Raw genomic sequence first — 17,088 nt, 5'->3', positions numbered from 1 at the left:
CCCTAGACACCTGCTGTTTGGGACCGAAATGAAAGTGATTCCAAGCACCTCGTGTGCTCCCCTGGGGAAATTCCATTCTCCGGAGCCCATACTAGGTTTCTTCCTCCACCTCCTCTTTCAATCTCCAGGAAAATTGTAACCACAGAGAAAGAAGACCCCTGAGCAACACTGACATCTCCGGGCTGCCTCTGGTCCCTGCAGAATCCTCCCGTGGGGGGCAGGGGTGCTTGGTGCGGGAGATGTTACTCAGGCCCGGCGAGAAGCTGGTCTGCATCCCTGTGCTAAAGGGACACGGGCCTCGTACCACCTGCTGGAGGGGACCCCACACCACCCACCTGCCTTCCCTCTTGCAGAAGTCTATTTGCATTGGTAATAACGTTTCCTCTTAGCAGGAGGGAAACCCGCCCCAGCCTGTGGTCAGCCGTGAAAGGCATAAGGTGCCGCCCCCTGCTGGGAGCTGATTGAAACTGGTTGAACGCCCACTGTTCTCCGGGCATCCCCTCTTACAAGCAAATTCTCAGACTGTGCCAAAGCGCTGGGCATCCTAGCGTCCCAGCGGTCAGCAGGGACCTGGGGTTTGGGGCTGGTTGGGAGGGGCACATGTCACCAGTCAACTACCCTGGCGAGGCGGTCATCTGGCTGGGCCCGAAGCCCCCGCTGCCTGGGAACGCACAGCTCCTGGGGCAGCTGCTCCCTTTCTGGACAGCCGGCAGAAAGTGCTCCCACCGCCCACTCTGGTTGTGCAGGACATGTCCCTGGAGAACATTCGCTCCCACCCTCCTTCGGACGGCTCTCCTGTAGGCTTTTACGGGACATGGAGGCGGATTCCCTTGTGTCCGGCCTGGGCACAGCCCGCCATTCGGGTTCCTGCGCCCGAGCCACTTGCGGCCGGGTGTCTCTGCAGGTCCCCAGCCCTGACCAGACCAAGGAGAACAGTAGACACTGCAGGGCTCCCCAAGGACAACTCAAGGTCAAGGCCTTTGCCGCCTCCCAGCCATCTGCAGGAGAGACCCTGCCGGGCGCTTTTTGCCGGTTTGTGAAATACTCACCCCAGCGAGTCTAGTCCGCCAACATTCCCGCACCTCCCAGGGGGGAAAAGAGGATATTTTTTCTTGTGGTAAGAACATTAAAGGGCTACTCTCTTCGCGAACCTCAAATGCCCAAGACGGTTTTGTCACTGTGTTCACCTTCTAACGGGGGGCCTGGGCCTTTGGCCACCGTCACCCACTCCTCCTGTTTCCTTTGTTTTCCGCTGCTTTGCCGCTTGTCCTCGTCTCCCCGGGGCCTCTCGTGAACAGCCATGTTCTTGGCTCGACCGCCGAGGGCCCCGCCGTGGGCGCCACGGGGGTCTCACCCGCTATCATTTTCAGGGTCCTCCCCCCAGAACATAAGGCGTCAGAAGCATGTCTGGTAGAAACGAGTTTATTACAAATCAGTGAGATACAGGGTCTAAGAGTGCCCGCCCCAAGCTCCCCAGATGCTCCCAAAACACCAGCGGCATGAAAACAAGGTGCACAAAGCAGGACCTAAGCTTTCTACGATGCTGCTTCGCATGCACGGGTCCCCACGGGAGACACAGAGGGTTCGGGGGAACACTCCCGAGGGTGGAAATGCATTGTTCCTAAGCGGGAAGGCAGCGGTGGCAGCAGCGGTCCTCCAGGCCAAATCACGACCTACGTCCTCTTCCTAGCTCTCTGCCCGCGCAGGGACGAGCACGGATAGTGGCTGGGAAGACTGGCTGCTGCCTGCTCGAGGATCTGTGACACAGGTTCGGGGGAGAGTGCGGGTCCCGCTCCTGGCAGAGGTGCCCTGGAGACGCGAGCGGGTCTGGGAGCCGCCTTAACCGGGAAACTTGGCCAGGTGGCGCCGAGCCTGGGCCAGCCGTGCCAGCCGTTCCTTCAGGAACTTCCTCTTGTCGCTGGTGTCACTGCGCTCCTTAAGGAGCCAGTTGTAGGTGTCCTTGTCCTGGAGCAGCTGCAGCATGGCCTTCTGCAGCTTCTGCTCGTACACTTGCAGGACGAAGTACTGGATGATCAGGGGGATGTGGCTGGAGATGCGCGTGGTGGCCTCCTGGCGGGGAAGAAGAGGTCACGGTCACCGTCACGGAGGGCTCTGGGGCCCACGGGAGCCTGTGAGTGTCGGGCACGGCTGGGCAGGTGCACGCCCCCGGCTGGGCCTCCAACCCAGCAGTGTCCTCTGGGGAACCCCTGGTGCAGGGAGCGCCCCAGCCCCGATGCCGCCTCCCCCGCCCAGGAGTCCTGAGCACTCGTGTTCCTTCTGATCAGAGAGGATAAAATGGGCTTGTAAAGGGTAAATACACAGACTGAGAACAAAAACTCCAATTTCAATGGATTTGCAGCTCTGCTGGAAAGATTTTAGGACTTGGTTTTTAATCCACATGAAAATTATTTAGCAGAAAAAAGGGCTGGGCTGTCAAAAGCCACAGAGGGGCGTCCTCTGCTGTCTCTGCATGTCCCACGTCAGTGTCAGCCCTTCCTCCTCCCTCCTCCTCCTTCCCTTCACCCTCCCTCCTTCCTCCCTCCTCCCTCCCTCCTTCTTCCGTAGGCCCCACCTGTTACTGAAAAGCCTCCTGAGACAGGCTGATGTCCCTTCCATGTCCCCGTGCCTCTGTTTCCTCCCCCAGAAAATAGTGAGAGTCTGAGAACCTGGCCTCACGAGATGGTTAAAAAGATTAAACAAGCTGAAAGGGAAAAGTTGGAAGAGAGGCCAGGCGTGGACTAGGCACTCAGTGAAGAACACCCGAGAGGCCATGCAGCAGAGCTGGGACACAGCTCTGGGCCCCAGGGTGACAGTTAGCGAGGGATGTGGCCTGCCACCACAGCAGGCGGAGGAAAGGGGACAAGGAACGAGCGGGAGATCCCCCAGACGGGCCATGTTTGCGGGAAACCATCTCTCCGGTAATGGAGAAGAAATTTCTGAGTGGTGACAGTCAGCTGCCTTGGCCCTTACCGACCCACGGGGCCATTGTGCCAACCCCTGACCTAGGGACACCTGCCCGATTTCACAATGAGCGCACCAGGGAGACAGATGGCTACAGGGACACCTGTGTCCTGACCACAGAACAGCACAGGCCCTCATGCAGCAAAGGGGAGTTGAGGACGCAGATGGGGTTGAGATTGTCAGCTGATGTTAAACTAAGGAGAGTATCCTGCATTTTCTGGAGGGCCGGGTGCAAAGGAGGGAGGCAGGCGGCAGATTCGGACGGTGTGCGGTCCGGAAGGAGGTCGGAGATGCAGCATTGCCGGCTTTGAAGATGGAGGAGTGGCCAAACACTGAGGACCACGGGCGGCCTCCAGAAGCTGCACGAGGCAAAGAGACAGGTTCTCCCCCTGGAACCTCAAGGGGGAGCACAGTTCCACCGAAACCTTGCTTTTAGCCAGGGAGGATCATACTTAAATGGAGAAAAGTAGCATTCTCGTTAGATTCAGACAAGGTGGGGCTGCCTTCTGACTCTCCAGTTGTTTCCAGTTGCACTAAAAGGATCGGAAGCGGGAGCTCCGGGTGTGAAACTGGAAAGGGAAGGGGGATGGGAAGCTATCGCTCTGTGCCGCACGGGGAGGGTTTGTTGGGAAAACGCATAAGAATCAGCGGCAGAGACCATATCCAACAGCAAACAGAAGACGAAACGGAAAAAGTGTGCCCAGTCTACGCAAAGAGAGCGTTGAAACACTTCCAAGCCTCCCCCAAAAGGAGATCTTCAAGAGGAGAGACCCTCGATATTCCTGGATAGAAAAATCTCACATCATGAGGAAGTCGAGTGTCCTTGGCAGACCCGTAAAGGAATATAAGCGCCGTGAGCATGTCAGCAGCTCTCGTCTCATCCGGAACGGGATAAGCTAATCCGACAATTCATACTGAAACGAACAAACGAGAATGGGTGGAACATTTCTGCCTAAGGCCAGGCCAGGTGGGACGACAGACCGCATTGCCTGTCCATGTTCTCAGCAGCATTATCCGGCCCGAAGGGACAGACAAGTGAAATGTGCATGGACAGATGAGCGGATAAACCAGATGTGGTCGGTCCCTATGATGGAAAGTCACTCTACTCTAAAAGGAAGGCATTCTGGCACGTGTCCCAGCAAAGACGAGCCTTGAGGACATTATGCCATGTAAAATAAGCCAGACACGCAGGGACAGAGATTGCACAGGTCTACTTACACGAGCTACCTTGAATACGAAAATCCACAGAATTGGAAGGTAGAATGGGGGAGGATCGGGGTGGCAGGAGGGGATGTTGAACTCCGTGTTTCATGGGGACGGGATGTGGACCGTACTGGAGGCGGACAGGGGGGACGGCTGCATGACAGTGTGAATGTGCCTATAGCCACTGACCAGGACACATAAAGATAGTTAAGATGGTAAATGTTACGTGATGTATATTTTACCGCACTATTTGGGGATATCAGCTACACTAAACATTTAAGACTTGTATAAAAAGCTGCACATGTAATCGTGTGCAGTCCTAAGTCAGTAATCACTGACTTAGGAAAAGTAAACCAATAGAAGAGAATTCGGGATCTAGAAAGAGACCCCAGGGCACAGAGGAGGAGGGTGACTGATTAAAGGCATATTACACACCAGCGGGCCTGGGATAGGGTCTTCAAGTGATAGTTCGAGGACAACCAACAGCCATCTAGAGCAAGCCTCATTCTGGACACCATGTAATTCCAAGTGCATCACAGTTTAAATATAAAAGTTGAAATGTTATATTACTTTTAATGTATAGACTTTGTTTCTAAATCTCAGAGACAAAGTCCAGCGGTGTTAGTGGAGACATTTTTACAAAAAGTTCGGAAGCCCCACAAGGAAATAACTATTGAGCCCAACTCAGAAATCTAGAAAACGCCAGCATGGTCTAAAACCACCAAAAAGAAAGTCACCAGGCAGAGGACAAACTCTGGGATATTTGCACCACAAATCACCAAGATCTGAGACCCTGCTCTGCAGAGAATTTCTGCCAGAAGCACAGTTTCCTAAATGGGGAATAGAAATAGCTCTTGCGCTGTGAAACCACACCCCACCTCATTGTAATAAGAGAAAACACAAGAGCTCATGTTCGATCAGTTGCCATGTCGAGAAGCCAGCAACTTCAGTGAAGAGCAGACTGCCAAGGGTGGGATGAAGCAGGCCATCTGTGGGGGAGAATTCATCAACGTAACGGAGTGCGCTACTTTTGTAGATCACTGTGGCCTGGTCAAATCTCTCAGTTATTCAATCAAATGCTAACTTAGATATTTCTGTATTTTGTAAATGTGTTAACATCACCAGTCAGTTGACTCTGAGTAAGGGAGAGTATCTGAGATCACAAGGGTGGGCCTGATCCAATCCGTTGAAGGCCTTAAGCGCCAGAGATTTTCCTGAAGAAGAAGAAAGCTTTCCCTTGGACGATGTCAAGAAACCAGAGAAGGACCTCTTTTGGGGAGAAGGGAGGGCTCAGGACGGGGTGGGTGGGGGACATCTTCCACCATCAACTCATCCTCCTCTCGGGATTCTCTCTGTCTGTGCATTGCCTCCTCTAAATGTCTCTGTGAGGCCCATGACCAGACAGGTAGTAGGCTTAACTGCGGGAGATGCCAAGGTGCATGGGTGCCTCCTGACTAGCCCTTCACAGGACTCACTCACGTGGGCCACGTCACAGCGTCTGCAGGCAATGGAGTCTGACCGTCTCTGTCCCATAGCAAGGGCATCCCCTGGGAGCCCATTAGAGACGCACAATCCTCACCCCACCTCACACTTGCAATCCACATCTGCATGACTGCCACATCCCAGGAGACTGGCGTGCGCTGCTGAATTCGAAAAGCCTGAAAGCATCCACATACTGACTTGATGGAGATATCTGGTAAACCGAAAGATGCCTATTTGCTTTACCTGTCTAGACCCCCACCCATCTCAGCGGCTCTGAGGTGGACGTCCTTCCCCAGCATCGACACTGCTTTCCACATTAGTTGAAATGGACAGCAGCCATCAAAGCATGTATCTCTGTGAGTCGCTCCTACTGGGCACACGGCCATTGCCCACCAACACTGAGCAGAGGGTCCTAGCCATGCTTATCTCACTGAAGATTCACAAGAACTGGGAGGAAATACCACTTTACAGAGAAGAAAGCTGAAGCTCAGAGAGGTCAATTAACCTGGCCAGGGCCACACAGTCTGTCCGTACCAGAAGTGGGTGGCTCCGAGCCCTGGCCTCTGCTCACCTCTCCGAGGCGCAATGTCTCCACGGAGCTCCCAGAAGGGCCTGGAAGACGAGCCGACTGGTGGTCACCATGCAGAGACCGGTAGGCCAAAGAGGCATTCACGAGACAAGGACACAGACTGAAAACCAGCCTTTGGAGGTGCCCACGGGCTTACCTGACAGTACGCCACCACATGCTCAGAGATCTCAGACAAGGAGATGTTTACTGGAGAAAGTTTTTCGGTGGTCATCACGCTGTTTATCTTTTGGTTCTTCTTTCCCTCTTCCAACACCTTCTCTCGGATCTTCTGCAGCGCCCGCTGGTACCCTTGGTCCTGGCAGTACACGATCTGCTCCATTTGGAAGTGAAGGCGGATGGACTTCTCGGCTTCCTCTTCTAGCTCAAATTTAATGTCCTCAATTTTGGACTGCAGCAGGAGAGAAGCACAACAACGGTCCCTCAGAAACAGATCACAGGCGCGAGAAAGGAGGTCCTCCGCAGAGCCCATGGCCAGCCGGCTCCCAAGTGAGCCAAGACAGCACCTCACGCTGGCTTGTCTAGGATGGGGCTCCCACCCTGGCCGGGTGCGGAACCTCCCAGGAGCCTGGACGCCCCTCCTGCAACCCAAATGGGCTGGCTTGTGGGCCCAAGGTCTCAGCTTCTATCTTTCTCTTTGGGGGGGCTTTCCCATTGAATCAGGACTATAGGCCCCATCAGAGAGCTCACGGGGATAAGAGTGGGGCCAAAAATTTAAGTCAGTTCCATTCTGCATCCTTCATGTCCCTACAGTTTGAAGAAACTGGCTAGGGCGTCGATCTCTCACACGGAAAGTATCTGGACTCCCCAGAACTCACACTCAGGGCCACCAAGTGTGACGTGTAGTGCTAGGGGCACCCCAAGCCCCAAACATTTTCTTCTGTGCTCATTCCAGAGGTCCAGGCAGCAGAAGTAGTCCACCGCAAGCCTCCCAGCCTGTGCAAGGCCAAGCTAATCTCCCCAGCGATGCTGGGTGCTGGGGGGCAAGATGTGTGTTCCCCAAAATTCACAGGTTGAAAGCTTAATCCCCAGTGCGATGGCATGGGGGGGGGACTTTAGGGGGCCAGGCCTGGCCAGTGAAGCCCTTACAGATGGGGTCAACGCCCTTGTAAGAAGAGACAGCAGAGTGTTTTCCTTCTCCCTTACTCTCCCCCTCCCTCCCCCACTCCTCTCTGTCTCTCTCTCTCTCTCCTGAGGATACAAGGAGAAAGCAGCCACGACAAGCCATGAATCAGACCCTCAGCAGATGTGGGATCTGAGCACCTCGATCAGGGCCCTCCAGCCTCTGGAACGTGAGGGTTCAGTTACTATCATGTAAGCTGGCCAAGGCCACGCTCTGGGCCATGTGGGCCTGGGCTGAGCCGCAGGCAGCCCGTTTCTAAAAGCGGACCAGGGAGGTGTGACTTCCTCCTGCCTCTTCACTCTCGGAAGACACCGGGCGTCCCTGTGGCTTCTGCAGTGAGTTTCAAGGTTAAAGCCGTTGTGACCAGAGGCGACGGTGTTCCACGGGAGCTATGGGTCTCCTTTGTTCTAGTGGTTTTGAGGATCTGGTTTCTATCCTCCGTCTCACTCGTTCAGCCGACCTTACTGCTTCCCACCAGACCTCACCGGCAGGACCACCGGTCAATTTCACTACCGCACAGGACTCTTTGCTTCTCCAAACACCCAGTAAAGTCGAGACGGTCTCAATCCAAGAAATCTATTTTCCAGCGTCAGGCTGACATTATTATTATTACTATTTTTTAAATAACATGCGGTCAGTTTTACCTTGGTAGTTCGGTAGAGGTTGAAAAATTCATCAAAGTTTGATTTCGAAATACCCGTGAAGGCGGCCTGGACCATATCTGAGGAAAAAACAAGATTCATTCATAATCGTACATTGCCAAAAAAAAAAAAAAAAAAAAAGAGGGTGAAATATCCAGAAATGAAGTTTCCTCCCCTCCCTTCTGCCCCGTCTTCCCGTTCAGGGCCATCTGCCGTGCCCTTTTTGCTGGTGGCTCTCTGGCTTAAAGTCTAATTGTACCCTGGTGTATTTCGTTGACATTTAAACATTGCAGCCTGGGCGCCTGGCTGGCGTGGTTGGTTAAGATTCCAGCTCTAGGTTTGGGCTAAGGTCCTGATCTCAGGGTCCTGGGATCGAGCCCCACATCAGGCTCCACGTCCCACAGAGAATCTGCTTGGGATTCTCTCTCCCTCTGCCCGTCCCCCTTCTTGTGCTTTCTCCCTAAAATAAATAAAATCTTAAAAAAAATTTTTTTTCACCCTAGACAGAGATAGTTGCAAAGAATGTAATCTCTGGTACGTTATAACTATATAAATATTTTATAGTAAGACACAGCACTCTCACATACATCAATGGGCTCTAAATGGCCATGTTATTTATTTGAAAAAAAAAAACATGAACATGCTCTTATCATCAGAAAATTTACATTTTTTTAAAAGAGCTTATTTAGTTATTTGACAGAGAAAGAGAGACAGCAGGAGAGGGAACACAAGCAGTGGGGGTGGGAGAGGGAGAAGTAGGCTTCCCACCAAGCCAGGAGCCCGATGTAGGGCTCGATCCCAGGGCCCTGAGATCATGACCCGGGCTGAAGGCAGACACCCAATGACTGAGCCCCCCATGCCCCATCATTATATCTTTATTTTTTTGTATATTTTTAGTTTTTGAAACTCCTCATATTTCCATTGGACTTCCTGACAAAATTTTGTCCTAATACGATGTGCAGCATCTTTATGCTTGAAATTTTCTTTTAGGTAGGCTACACACCCAGCATGGAACCCAGCGCTGGATTTGAACTCATAACCCTGAGATGGAGACCTGAGCGGGGATCCAAAGTCAGACTCTCAGCTGACCCAGGCACCCTGAAAATCTTTTCCTGACTCCACATCTTGTCTTCCTGAAACAGAGGGAGGTGTATATACATATATGTTTCAAAGTTTTTGTCTATGACTGTAAGGCTCTATCAACACAACACAATGACCAGTTCTGATACACAATTATTAAGACTCAAGGTAAAATTGGATTAGAAATACATCTGTTAGGGTGCTGTCATGGGACAGTCCCCAACCTCTACGGGTTCATGGATCCATAAATGATTATTACTTCCTGCTGAAACGAGACAGTTGAGGCATGAGTGAAATATGGCATCAGCCACGGTGGGGACAGAGAAAAGAGATTCGGTGACAGAGAGCATGGCAGTTACAGGAGACAGGAGCCGTCGGTCCTGGGGAGAGCTGCGTCTCTCCTCCGTGGCTGCTGATGCTCTCCCACCTGCCATGACAGAGCACCTAGACTCATGCGGCCTCGAGAATCTCAGAACTATCGCACGATGGACAGTTCTTTAGTGGTGAACCATGATCCTCAGAGGTGTCAAATAAATGCAGGATTTGGAGTCTGTGAAGAAATCACAGCTCTGGAACCGCCTGGAGGTGTGGACAGTAAGACAAAGGTATCTGGTCTGTGCTCCTGGTTCCTGACACGGAGTTCCTAAACTCCTTACAGTCTCCTGGGTGGTAGGAATATCTCTCGTTCTAACGAGGTGACCCTTGGTGGGCCCTGGACAGTTTCAGGACGGGGGGGCCTGGTCACCAGAAAGATCACGCCTGGAGGAGAAGCCTGGAACTTTCAGTGCCCCCCTTGCTACCCCTGGGGAGGGGGGAAGGGGCTGGAGACGGAGCTGATAATTGATTATGTCTTTGTGATCATTGATTACACCTCCTTTTTTTTTTTTTTTTAAAGATTTTATTTATTTATTTGACAGAGAGAGATCACAAGTAGGCAGAGAGGCAGGCAGAGAGAGGAGGAAGCAGGCTCCCCGCTAAGCAGAGAGCCCAATGCGGGGCTCGATCCCAGGACCCTGAGATCATGACCTGAGCCGAAGGCAGAGGCTTTAACCCACTGAGCCACCCAGGCGCCCCTGATTACACCTCCTTTAAATCCCCTAAGTGACAGGGTTCAGAGAGCTTCCAGGTTGGCGAACACACCCATGGGCCAAGAGGGTGGTACCCCCCACCACAGGACAAAAGCACCTGCCCTTGGGACCCTCCCAGACCTCCCCTATGGATCTCTTTCATTCACATCCTTTACAGTAAACTGGCAAAGGTAAGTACATCCTTTAAGATAAATCAGCAGAGATAAGTAAAGTGTGTTCCTCATCCTGTGAGCTGCTCTAGCAAAGTATAGAACCTGAGGAGGAGGCCATGCGAACTCTAACTAGTAACATGTCCATCAGAAGCACGGACGAGGCGGGGAGGTCCTGCGGGGCTGAGCCCTTAAGCTGGAAGATGGGTGCTAACTCAGGGTCAGAACTGAATCGAAATGTTGAACCAGAGAATTAATCGGGTTCTTGGGAGGTTAAGAAACACTGCAGGAGGAGAGCTATGGAGGTCAGCACTGGTTTGGGTGCAAGCCTTTCCCTCCCCTGGAAATAAAATGCCTAAAAGCAAAATCAAGAACTCACCCATTACCGTGTGTAGCATATCCACAGCAGGTTCCTCCAGTTCTTTGATTTGCTGTTTTATGATAATCTCAAATGTCTTGTAATTGACAAACCCTGGCAGCTCTCTGCCACGATACCGATTTTCAAATTTCTCCATTGGTTTATATATAGCTTGGTAACCTGGAAAAGAAGGATTTGGAGTTATTTTACAAACGGAACCTTGGGTTTTTTTTTGTTGTTGTTGTTGTTTTGTTTTTGTTTTTTAATACAATATCATTCTGGACTTTCTGAAAGCACAGCGAGGCAAGGGAAAAAAAATCAAATCTGATTTGCAAATGGAAAAAAAATTCAGGGTTTGCAGTAAAAAAATGGATCTCAAGACCATTTTCCTGAAGTCATTTCAAGGCGGCAAGTGTGGAGCCAGCGTGTGAGGTCAGAGAACAGTGAACAGCGGGAGGAGGGAAGGGGAGGAAGGAAGGAATTTCCTCTTGGGGAAGAAATTCTATAGCTGTTTACCAAAGAAATTGTATCACCATCCAGAATCCGTGACTCATCACACATCCAAGTATCCATGTACAACAGCAGGAGTAGAAATTGTTCATAGATCAGAGGAGACAAGAGAGTAACCAGATACATAAGATCACTGTTTGCTACATAAAACACTTTGTTTCTTCTTTATACTTTTGCAATTTTTAAAATTCTCAACAAACTGGACTATGGAGGATATTTCCGCTGGTGCAAGACCAGAGAGCTCTGGTTCCTCTTTTTGAACAACTAACCAGGAATCGTGGTCTGGGTCTCCTCTTTTCTTCAGGAGAAATTTTCTCATAGGCATTTTTTTTTAATTGTGATATACTTCACATACTATAAAATTCACCCTAATAAAGTGTAGAGTTCAGTGATTTTTAGTGCATGAGGGACATGGTGTAACCATCCCCACCAGCTAATTCTCAAACACTTCCATCATCCTAAGGAACCCTGTGCCCATCAGCACGCGCTCCCCACTCCCCGCCCCCCGCAGCCCCTGGAAACCACTAATCTACTTTCTATCTCTATGGATTTGCCTGTTCTTGACATTTCATATCAATGGAATCAAAGATCCTGGGGCTCTCTGTGTCTCAATTCCTACACTTAGCATGATGGCCTCAAGGCTCATGCATGTTGTACCAAGTTCAGTGCTCCATGCCTTTCCACGGCTGAGTAATATTCCATGGTCTGCTGTCAAAGGCTGAATTGTGACTCCCCAAAATGGGTATGTTTCAAGTCCTAATCCCTAGCACTTCAGAAATGTGATTGTGTTTGGAGATGGTGATGATCAAATCCCATCTGACTGGGGTCCTTAGAGGAGGAAAGCAGGACATAGACCCACACAGGAAAGTCACGGGGAGAAGGCGGCATCTACAAGCCAAGGAGAGAGGCATCTGGAGAAGCGCGTGTTAGTCATCCTAGCGGGTGTGAGGGGCTCTCCTGTGGATTTGGTTTGCGTCCCTCTGATGGCTAAGGACACTGAGTCTATACCCGTGCCTCTGAGCCATCTGTATGTCTCCTTTTAGAGATAGGTCTACTCTAATCCTTTGTCCATTTTTAATTTGGATGATTTGTTTTTTTGTTGTTGAATCTGAAGAGCTCTTTGTATATTCTGGATACGGGGCCCTTACAGATGTGCGATTTGCAAATATTTCCTCTTGTTCTGTATGGGGGGGAGGGGTGCTGTTTGACACACACAGGTTTTTAACCTTGATGAAGTCCACTTTGTTATTCTGTTGGTCATCCATGCTATAGGCGTCCCGTCTAAAATCCACCGCCTATCCAAGGACATGATTCAAATCTGCACTTTCTTCTGGGAGTTTTACCGTTCTAGGGCTCACATTTTGGTTTCTGAGTCATTTTGAGTTTATCTTTGCATAAGGGGGGACTTAGGGGTCTAAATTCATTTACCTGCATGTGGGTGCCCAATGCTTTGCAACTGATCATTTGTTGGGAGGAATTTAGCATCTTAAAAAAAATAAGCTAATTTTTCATGGGCTATGTACTGTCATAAACTTGCTGAGCGATGGCTGCGTGGGGGGGCTGCCAGAGGTCAGGACTGTTGTCTCCTTGAAAGGGACAGCAGTCCCTCCCTGATGGAAGATCACATCACATGGCGGTGTTCAGCCGTCTGTGCTATGGGGTTAGCTCCAGTAGCAGCGTGGGAGCTGTGCAGATGGGGCAAGGGACGGCCCCATTTTTCCAACAAGAAATGCTGTTATTTATCTCCTCCTGCCCTCTGTACCTCATCCAAGGGACAAGCAGGACTGAGAGGTACGGCCTTTGAATTGTGTGAAAAACGCATAAGGTATCTTCCTCTGTCCCGAACTCAAAGCCAAGGACAGTGGTCAAAGGGAAAGTCTGGTCAGCAGAAATAAGCCATGGTGTGTCTTCTGCAGGTGTCGTCTGAAATCCACAGCTGACCCCTGCTGGCCCGAGCTCAGGGGGGTGGGCTGGGTCACGTGTGGCCTCCACGCCCCGTGCCCCTGCGCCCCCTCACCGGCATCCATACCAGCCGCACCCCCTGCCCCCCTGCAACCCCCCCACTCCAGCCCGCTCTCCAGGTCGCCGGTGGCACCCCGGACTCACCTTTCTGGAACGTCTTCTCAATCACAGTGCTCCATTTGTGGAACTCGTTCCGGATTTTGGTAAAGAGCCGACTCTCATTCTCCCCCACTGACTCCTCCCCTTCGATCAAGGACTTGATGTCCTGGCTAAAGGCATTAATTTTCTGCCAACAAGGAGAGCATAAGGGTAAGTGGAGGTCTTTCAAACACACATGGGGGCATTGGGAGGTCTCGTGGAGGTAGAAGGCAGGTGAGTCTCTCCTTGCCCCCTTCCAGGGGTGACAGACCCCCACAGCCTGCCCTGACTGCCTTGGGGTCTCAGGGAGCACGCGTGACACCTGTCACTCCCTGCTCACCGTCCCTCCGCCCCAGCCCTCTCTGGGGCCAAGCGGGCAGACCGAGCCTGGGTCAGCTTTCGGGGAGCAGTAAGAAAGGGCATGAGGCACAAGATCCCTTTCTGGACAAAGATGTGTGACTCCTGGACTTGAGGCGATGTGTAACACTCACGTCTACCAGAAAAAACATCTTTTCGTGCTCGTCTTCGGGCACATCTGAGCCGTACTTTTGTAACTCCTCCGTTATTTTCTCATGATTTTCCTTTATCTGATTTTCAAGCAGGGGCAGAGTTTTCTGAGGAAAAGAGAAAAGGCACAGACATGAATACGGACCGGGAAGGAGCGGGAGCTCCCAGGCCTCCCTCTGCAGGGTGTACCTGACTGCCTGGCTCCCTCTCGAGAGAAGATGGGGGGGTTAGCATGTGCTGATGCCGCCGAGCCCTCCCCATGTCCCCGCTCTCCTGGGGGACAGCCTCCGGGAGGCACAGAGGCTACCACTCTGCGAGGAGCCTGCCCCCGTCGGAGAAGGAACGAGTGGTTCTGTGATCACGGGACAACCACTCTGCCAGCAGATTAGAAAGAGCCACTTGTCTCATGGGCTCTGAAAAAGCGGCCGTTGGAGCCATTTGAGATCCAACCACTTTCCTGCTGTCCACAGATGAATGTTACTGGGGACTTCTGTGCCTGACAACATGGTGGATAGCGGGCACCAGCTCCCTCTTCCACCGCAAACATCAAAAAATGCCGGCTGAGGGGCGCCTGGGTGGCTCAGTGGGTTAAAGCCTCTGCCTTGGGCTCAGGTCATGATCCCGGGATCCTGGGATCGAGCCCCGCATTGGGCTCTCTGCTCAGCAGGGAGCCTGCTTCCTCCTCTCTCTCTGCCTGCCTCTCTGCCTACTTGTGATCTCTGCCTGTCAAATAAATAAATAAAATCTTAAAAAAAAAATGCTGGCTGACATGGGGAAAGCACCACTGGAAATGCATCGGTGGGTGGACAGGGGCAGGACAGACACTCAGAGGCATGGCTGGGTGACGTAGGAGACCGGGGACCGATGAGGAGAGCAAGAGGAGAGCCAGATTTGGCCTCAAGGGGTATTCGTCGCAAAGAAAAGGACTTGGCTGGGGCTAAGAATAAATCCGGTGGGCTTGCTGGAGGCAGGGAATCCAATGAGCTGGCGTCTTCCTTCTACATAAAGCCGGGACACCAAAGAGCCAGGCTCTCAATGTGTGGGTCGGCTAGGAACAGCCCCGCCCTCCCTCCCCATTTTCGGGGATTGCACGGGACACCTGAACCCAGAGCTGAGCAGAAGAACATAAAATCAGGACTGAAAATCTGTGACCACAAGCCAGCCCTCAGACAGGTGTGCCGCCCAAATCTGCACTCCCTGAGTCATCAAGCGGAGAATCGGCAGGAGGCCCTTCCGGGGGGCTGGCAGGAGCCAAGGCCGCCTCTCCCTGGAGAAACAGATTTCGAACCTGGGGTTCTCTGAGTGGCCACAGATCCAGTCCCAAAACAGGCCCAGAGTCAAAACCTGAAGCCCGGGCGTCGTGGGGGGTGACCAGCAGAATCCAGGACACCAAGGCCTCTGACCCGGGAATTATCAAGCGCAAAATGCAAGAGAGATGTGTGCCAAGAAATCTCTTTAAGGGATCGCAGACGGGAAACAGCAAGAGATTCTGTCCAGACAAATTCTGAGAAAGAACCCCAGAGAGACCTAAAATATGAAATACTACGATCATCTCAACGACTAAGGCGTTATGACAGTGGCCAGTAAGGAGAAAGGGAACGTGGGTGCAGGGCCCGTAAGATTTTCATTTTTAATTAGGCTGCGTGGATATCGTCTGCGAGCTCCCACCCAACGTGTGGTCCTCTGACGAGCAGCGTCCACAGCACCTGGGAGCTTGCTGGAAAGGGAGAGCTGCTCTGGATACCCGAGCAGACCCACTCCTGCAACGTCGCCCACCCCCAGGGTCGTCAGTGGGTCACTCAGCCTGCACGGCAGAGCTTTGGGTTTGTGGTCAGAAAACGGACCGCTGTGCCTGTGCTTACACAGATGTGCATGATGAGCTCGGAGGTCAGCTTGTCCGCCAGGCAGGGGACTGTGGCCCTTCCTTCCTCCAGGAGAACCCTGCGGACAGAGCAGAGGAGACGGTGCACACATCCACCTTGGCGTGGCCAGAAAATGGGAGTCAGCTTTCTGCTGCCCACAGAGTCAAGCGACTTCCAGCGGGCACCCAACTGATGTGCCGTGTGGGCGTGCACGGAATGACGATGCCTCCGTTGGACCTATTTCGGATACTTCGAGTGGTAGAGGGCTGTACCGAAGTCTTGAGTCACTATCCCGTATACCTCAAATGGATGCGACACGGGGACCTCGGTGGCTGAGTCCGTTGTGCATCCCACACTGGACCTCAGCTTGGGTCTTGATCTCAGGGTTGTGAGTTCAAGACCCGAGTTGGGCTCTGTGCTGGCCTTGGAGCCTACTTCAAAAAAAAGGGGGGGGACAGGGGCATCTGGGTGGCTCAGTTGGCTAAGCATCTGCCTTTGGCTCGGGTTGTGAGTGCCGGGTCCTGGGATTAAGTCCCGTGTCTGGCTCCCTGCTCAGTGGGGAGCCTGCTTCTCCCTCTCCCTCTGTCTCTCCCTCTGCCCATGCTCTCTCCCTCTCTCTCTCTCTCTCAAATGAATAAAATCTTTAAAAAAAAATAGTACAGGTGACCCATTCCAGCTGATATATTGTGTCTCATGACCTCTGGCTATAAAAACTGGTTTTTATAAAAATGCACGTGGTCACCTACAAATGAGTTTTCAAGCACACACACACCCTTCTGTGTGTAATACGTGCAAATCTATGGATACGTGGTGGCATAGGGCTTCACAAAAACACACTGATGAGTGCCTACAGAGGAGCGTGGAGGACACTGATGTAGGGGACACACCCTTCCCCAAGACCAGAGCCTAAACCACAAGATGCTTAGAGGAAGGAAGGCCTATTCTCGTTGTACCCAAATCTGTGTTCGCTGAGTGATTACAGGATTCCTTATATTTTAAAGGACTTTTTTCAGACTTTTATTTTACAGGGCAGCAGGGAACCATGATTTTACGAGCCTGTTTGTGAGGGTACACTCACGGCTAAGTATCAGTTTCCACACCTGTCAGTTTTTTAATTGTGCTAAAATGTACATAAAACTGACAATTCCCCGCTGCGCCGCTGATCGATAATCAGACTAATGCGGCCGTGATTTGAAAGGCCACATGTATCATACATCAAATACGTGTACCTGGGTCAGCTTCTGGGCTTTCTGATTTTCCCCCCTATTTTAAGGCATTTGTGTTTTTATTTTGGCGACAGCACCACACCAGAGAAATGACTGTAGCCAATTCCCTCCTTATCTAATCCTTTAAAGGCATTTCTTGGTAACTTTGTCAATTCCTCTTCTGGTCTTGCAGGGGACTCCCACAGTCACTGCCAAGGTGCAAACACGGCGGA

At 51.8% G+C, this 17,088-nt stretch overlaps 2 protein-coding genes across 4 annotated transcripts in view; one reads left to right on the top strand and one right to left on the bottom strand.

Annotated features, from left to right (window-relative positions):
* The window catches only part of LOC111155673 (transmembrane protease, serine 2), a 29,205-nt gene extending 28,142 nt beyond the window's left edge, over nucleotides 1-1,063 (top strand). Inside the window, exons 13-14 of the mRNA XM_022515963.1 lie at nucleotides 747-797; nucleotides 905-1,063. Coding sequence (XP_022371671.1) covers nucleotides 747-797; nucleotides 905-1,063 — 210 coding nt within the window. The remainder of the gene's footprint in view (nucleotides 1-746; nucleotides 798-904) is intronic.
* Nucleotides 1,064-1,406: 343 nt separating this feature from the next.
* Nucleotides 1,407-17,088, bottom strand: part of LOC111155708 (MX dynamin like GTPase 1) — a 30,939-nt gene continuing 15,257 nt past the window's right edge. For 2 of the 3 annotated variants that reach the window (XM_022516026.1, XM_022516027.1), the window contains 7 exons: nucleotides 15,651-15,729; nucleotides 13,773-13,895; nucleotides 13,288-13,429; nucleotides 10,693-10,851; nucleotides 8,000-8,076; nucleotides 6,372-6,623; nucleotides 1,407-2,070 (listed from right to left, as the gene is read on the bottom strand). In XM_022516026.1, the coding sequence (XP_022371734.1) occupies nucleotides 1,840-2,070; nucleotides 6,372-6,623; nucleotides 8,000-8,076; nucleotides 10,693-10,851; nucleotides 13,288-13,429; nucleotides 13,773-13,895; nucleotides 15,651-15,729 (1,063 nt within the window). In that variant the 3' untranslated portion in view covers nucleotides 1,407-1,839. The remainder of the gene's footprint in view (nucleotides 2,071-6,371; nucleotides 6,624-7,999; nucleotides 8,077-10,692; nucleotides 10,852-13,287; nucleotides 13,430-13,772; nucleotides 13,896-15,650; nucleotides 15,730-17,088) is intronic. The other variant, XM_022516028.1, reaches the window with a different exon arrangement.

The sequence above is a fragment of the Enhydra lutris genome, unplaced genomic scaffold (genome assembly GCF_002288905.1).
Source record: "Enhydra lutris kenyoni isolate GAN:26980312 unplaced genomic scaffold, ASM228890v2 scaffoldscaffold43, whole genome shotgun sequence".
In the NCBI taxonomy this organism is placed as follows: Eukaryota; Metazoa; Chordata; class Mammalia; order Carnivora; family Mustelidae; genus Enhydra; species Enhydra lutris.
This window is presented reverse-complemented; position numbering and strand designations above follow the sequence as displayed.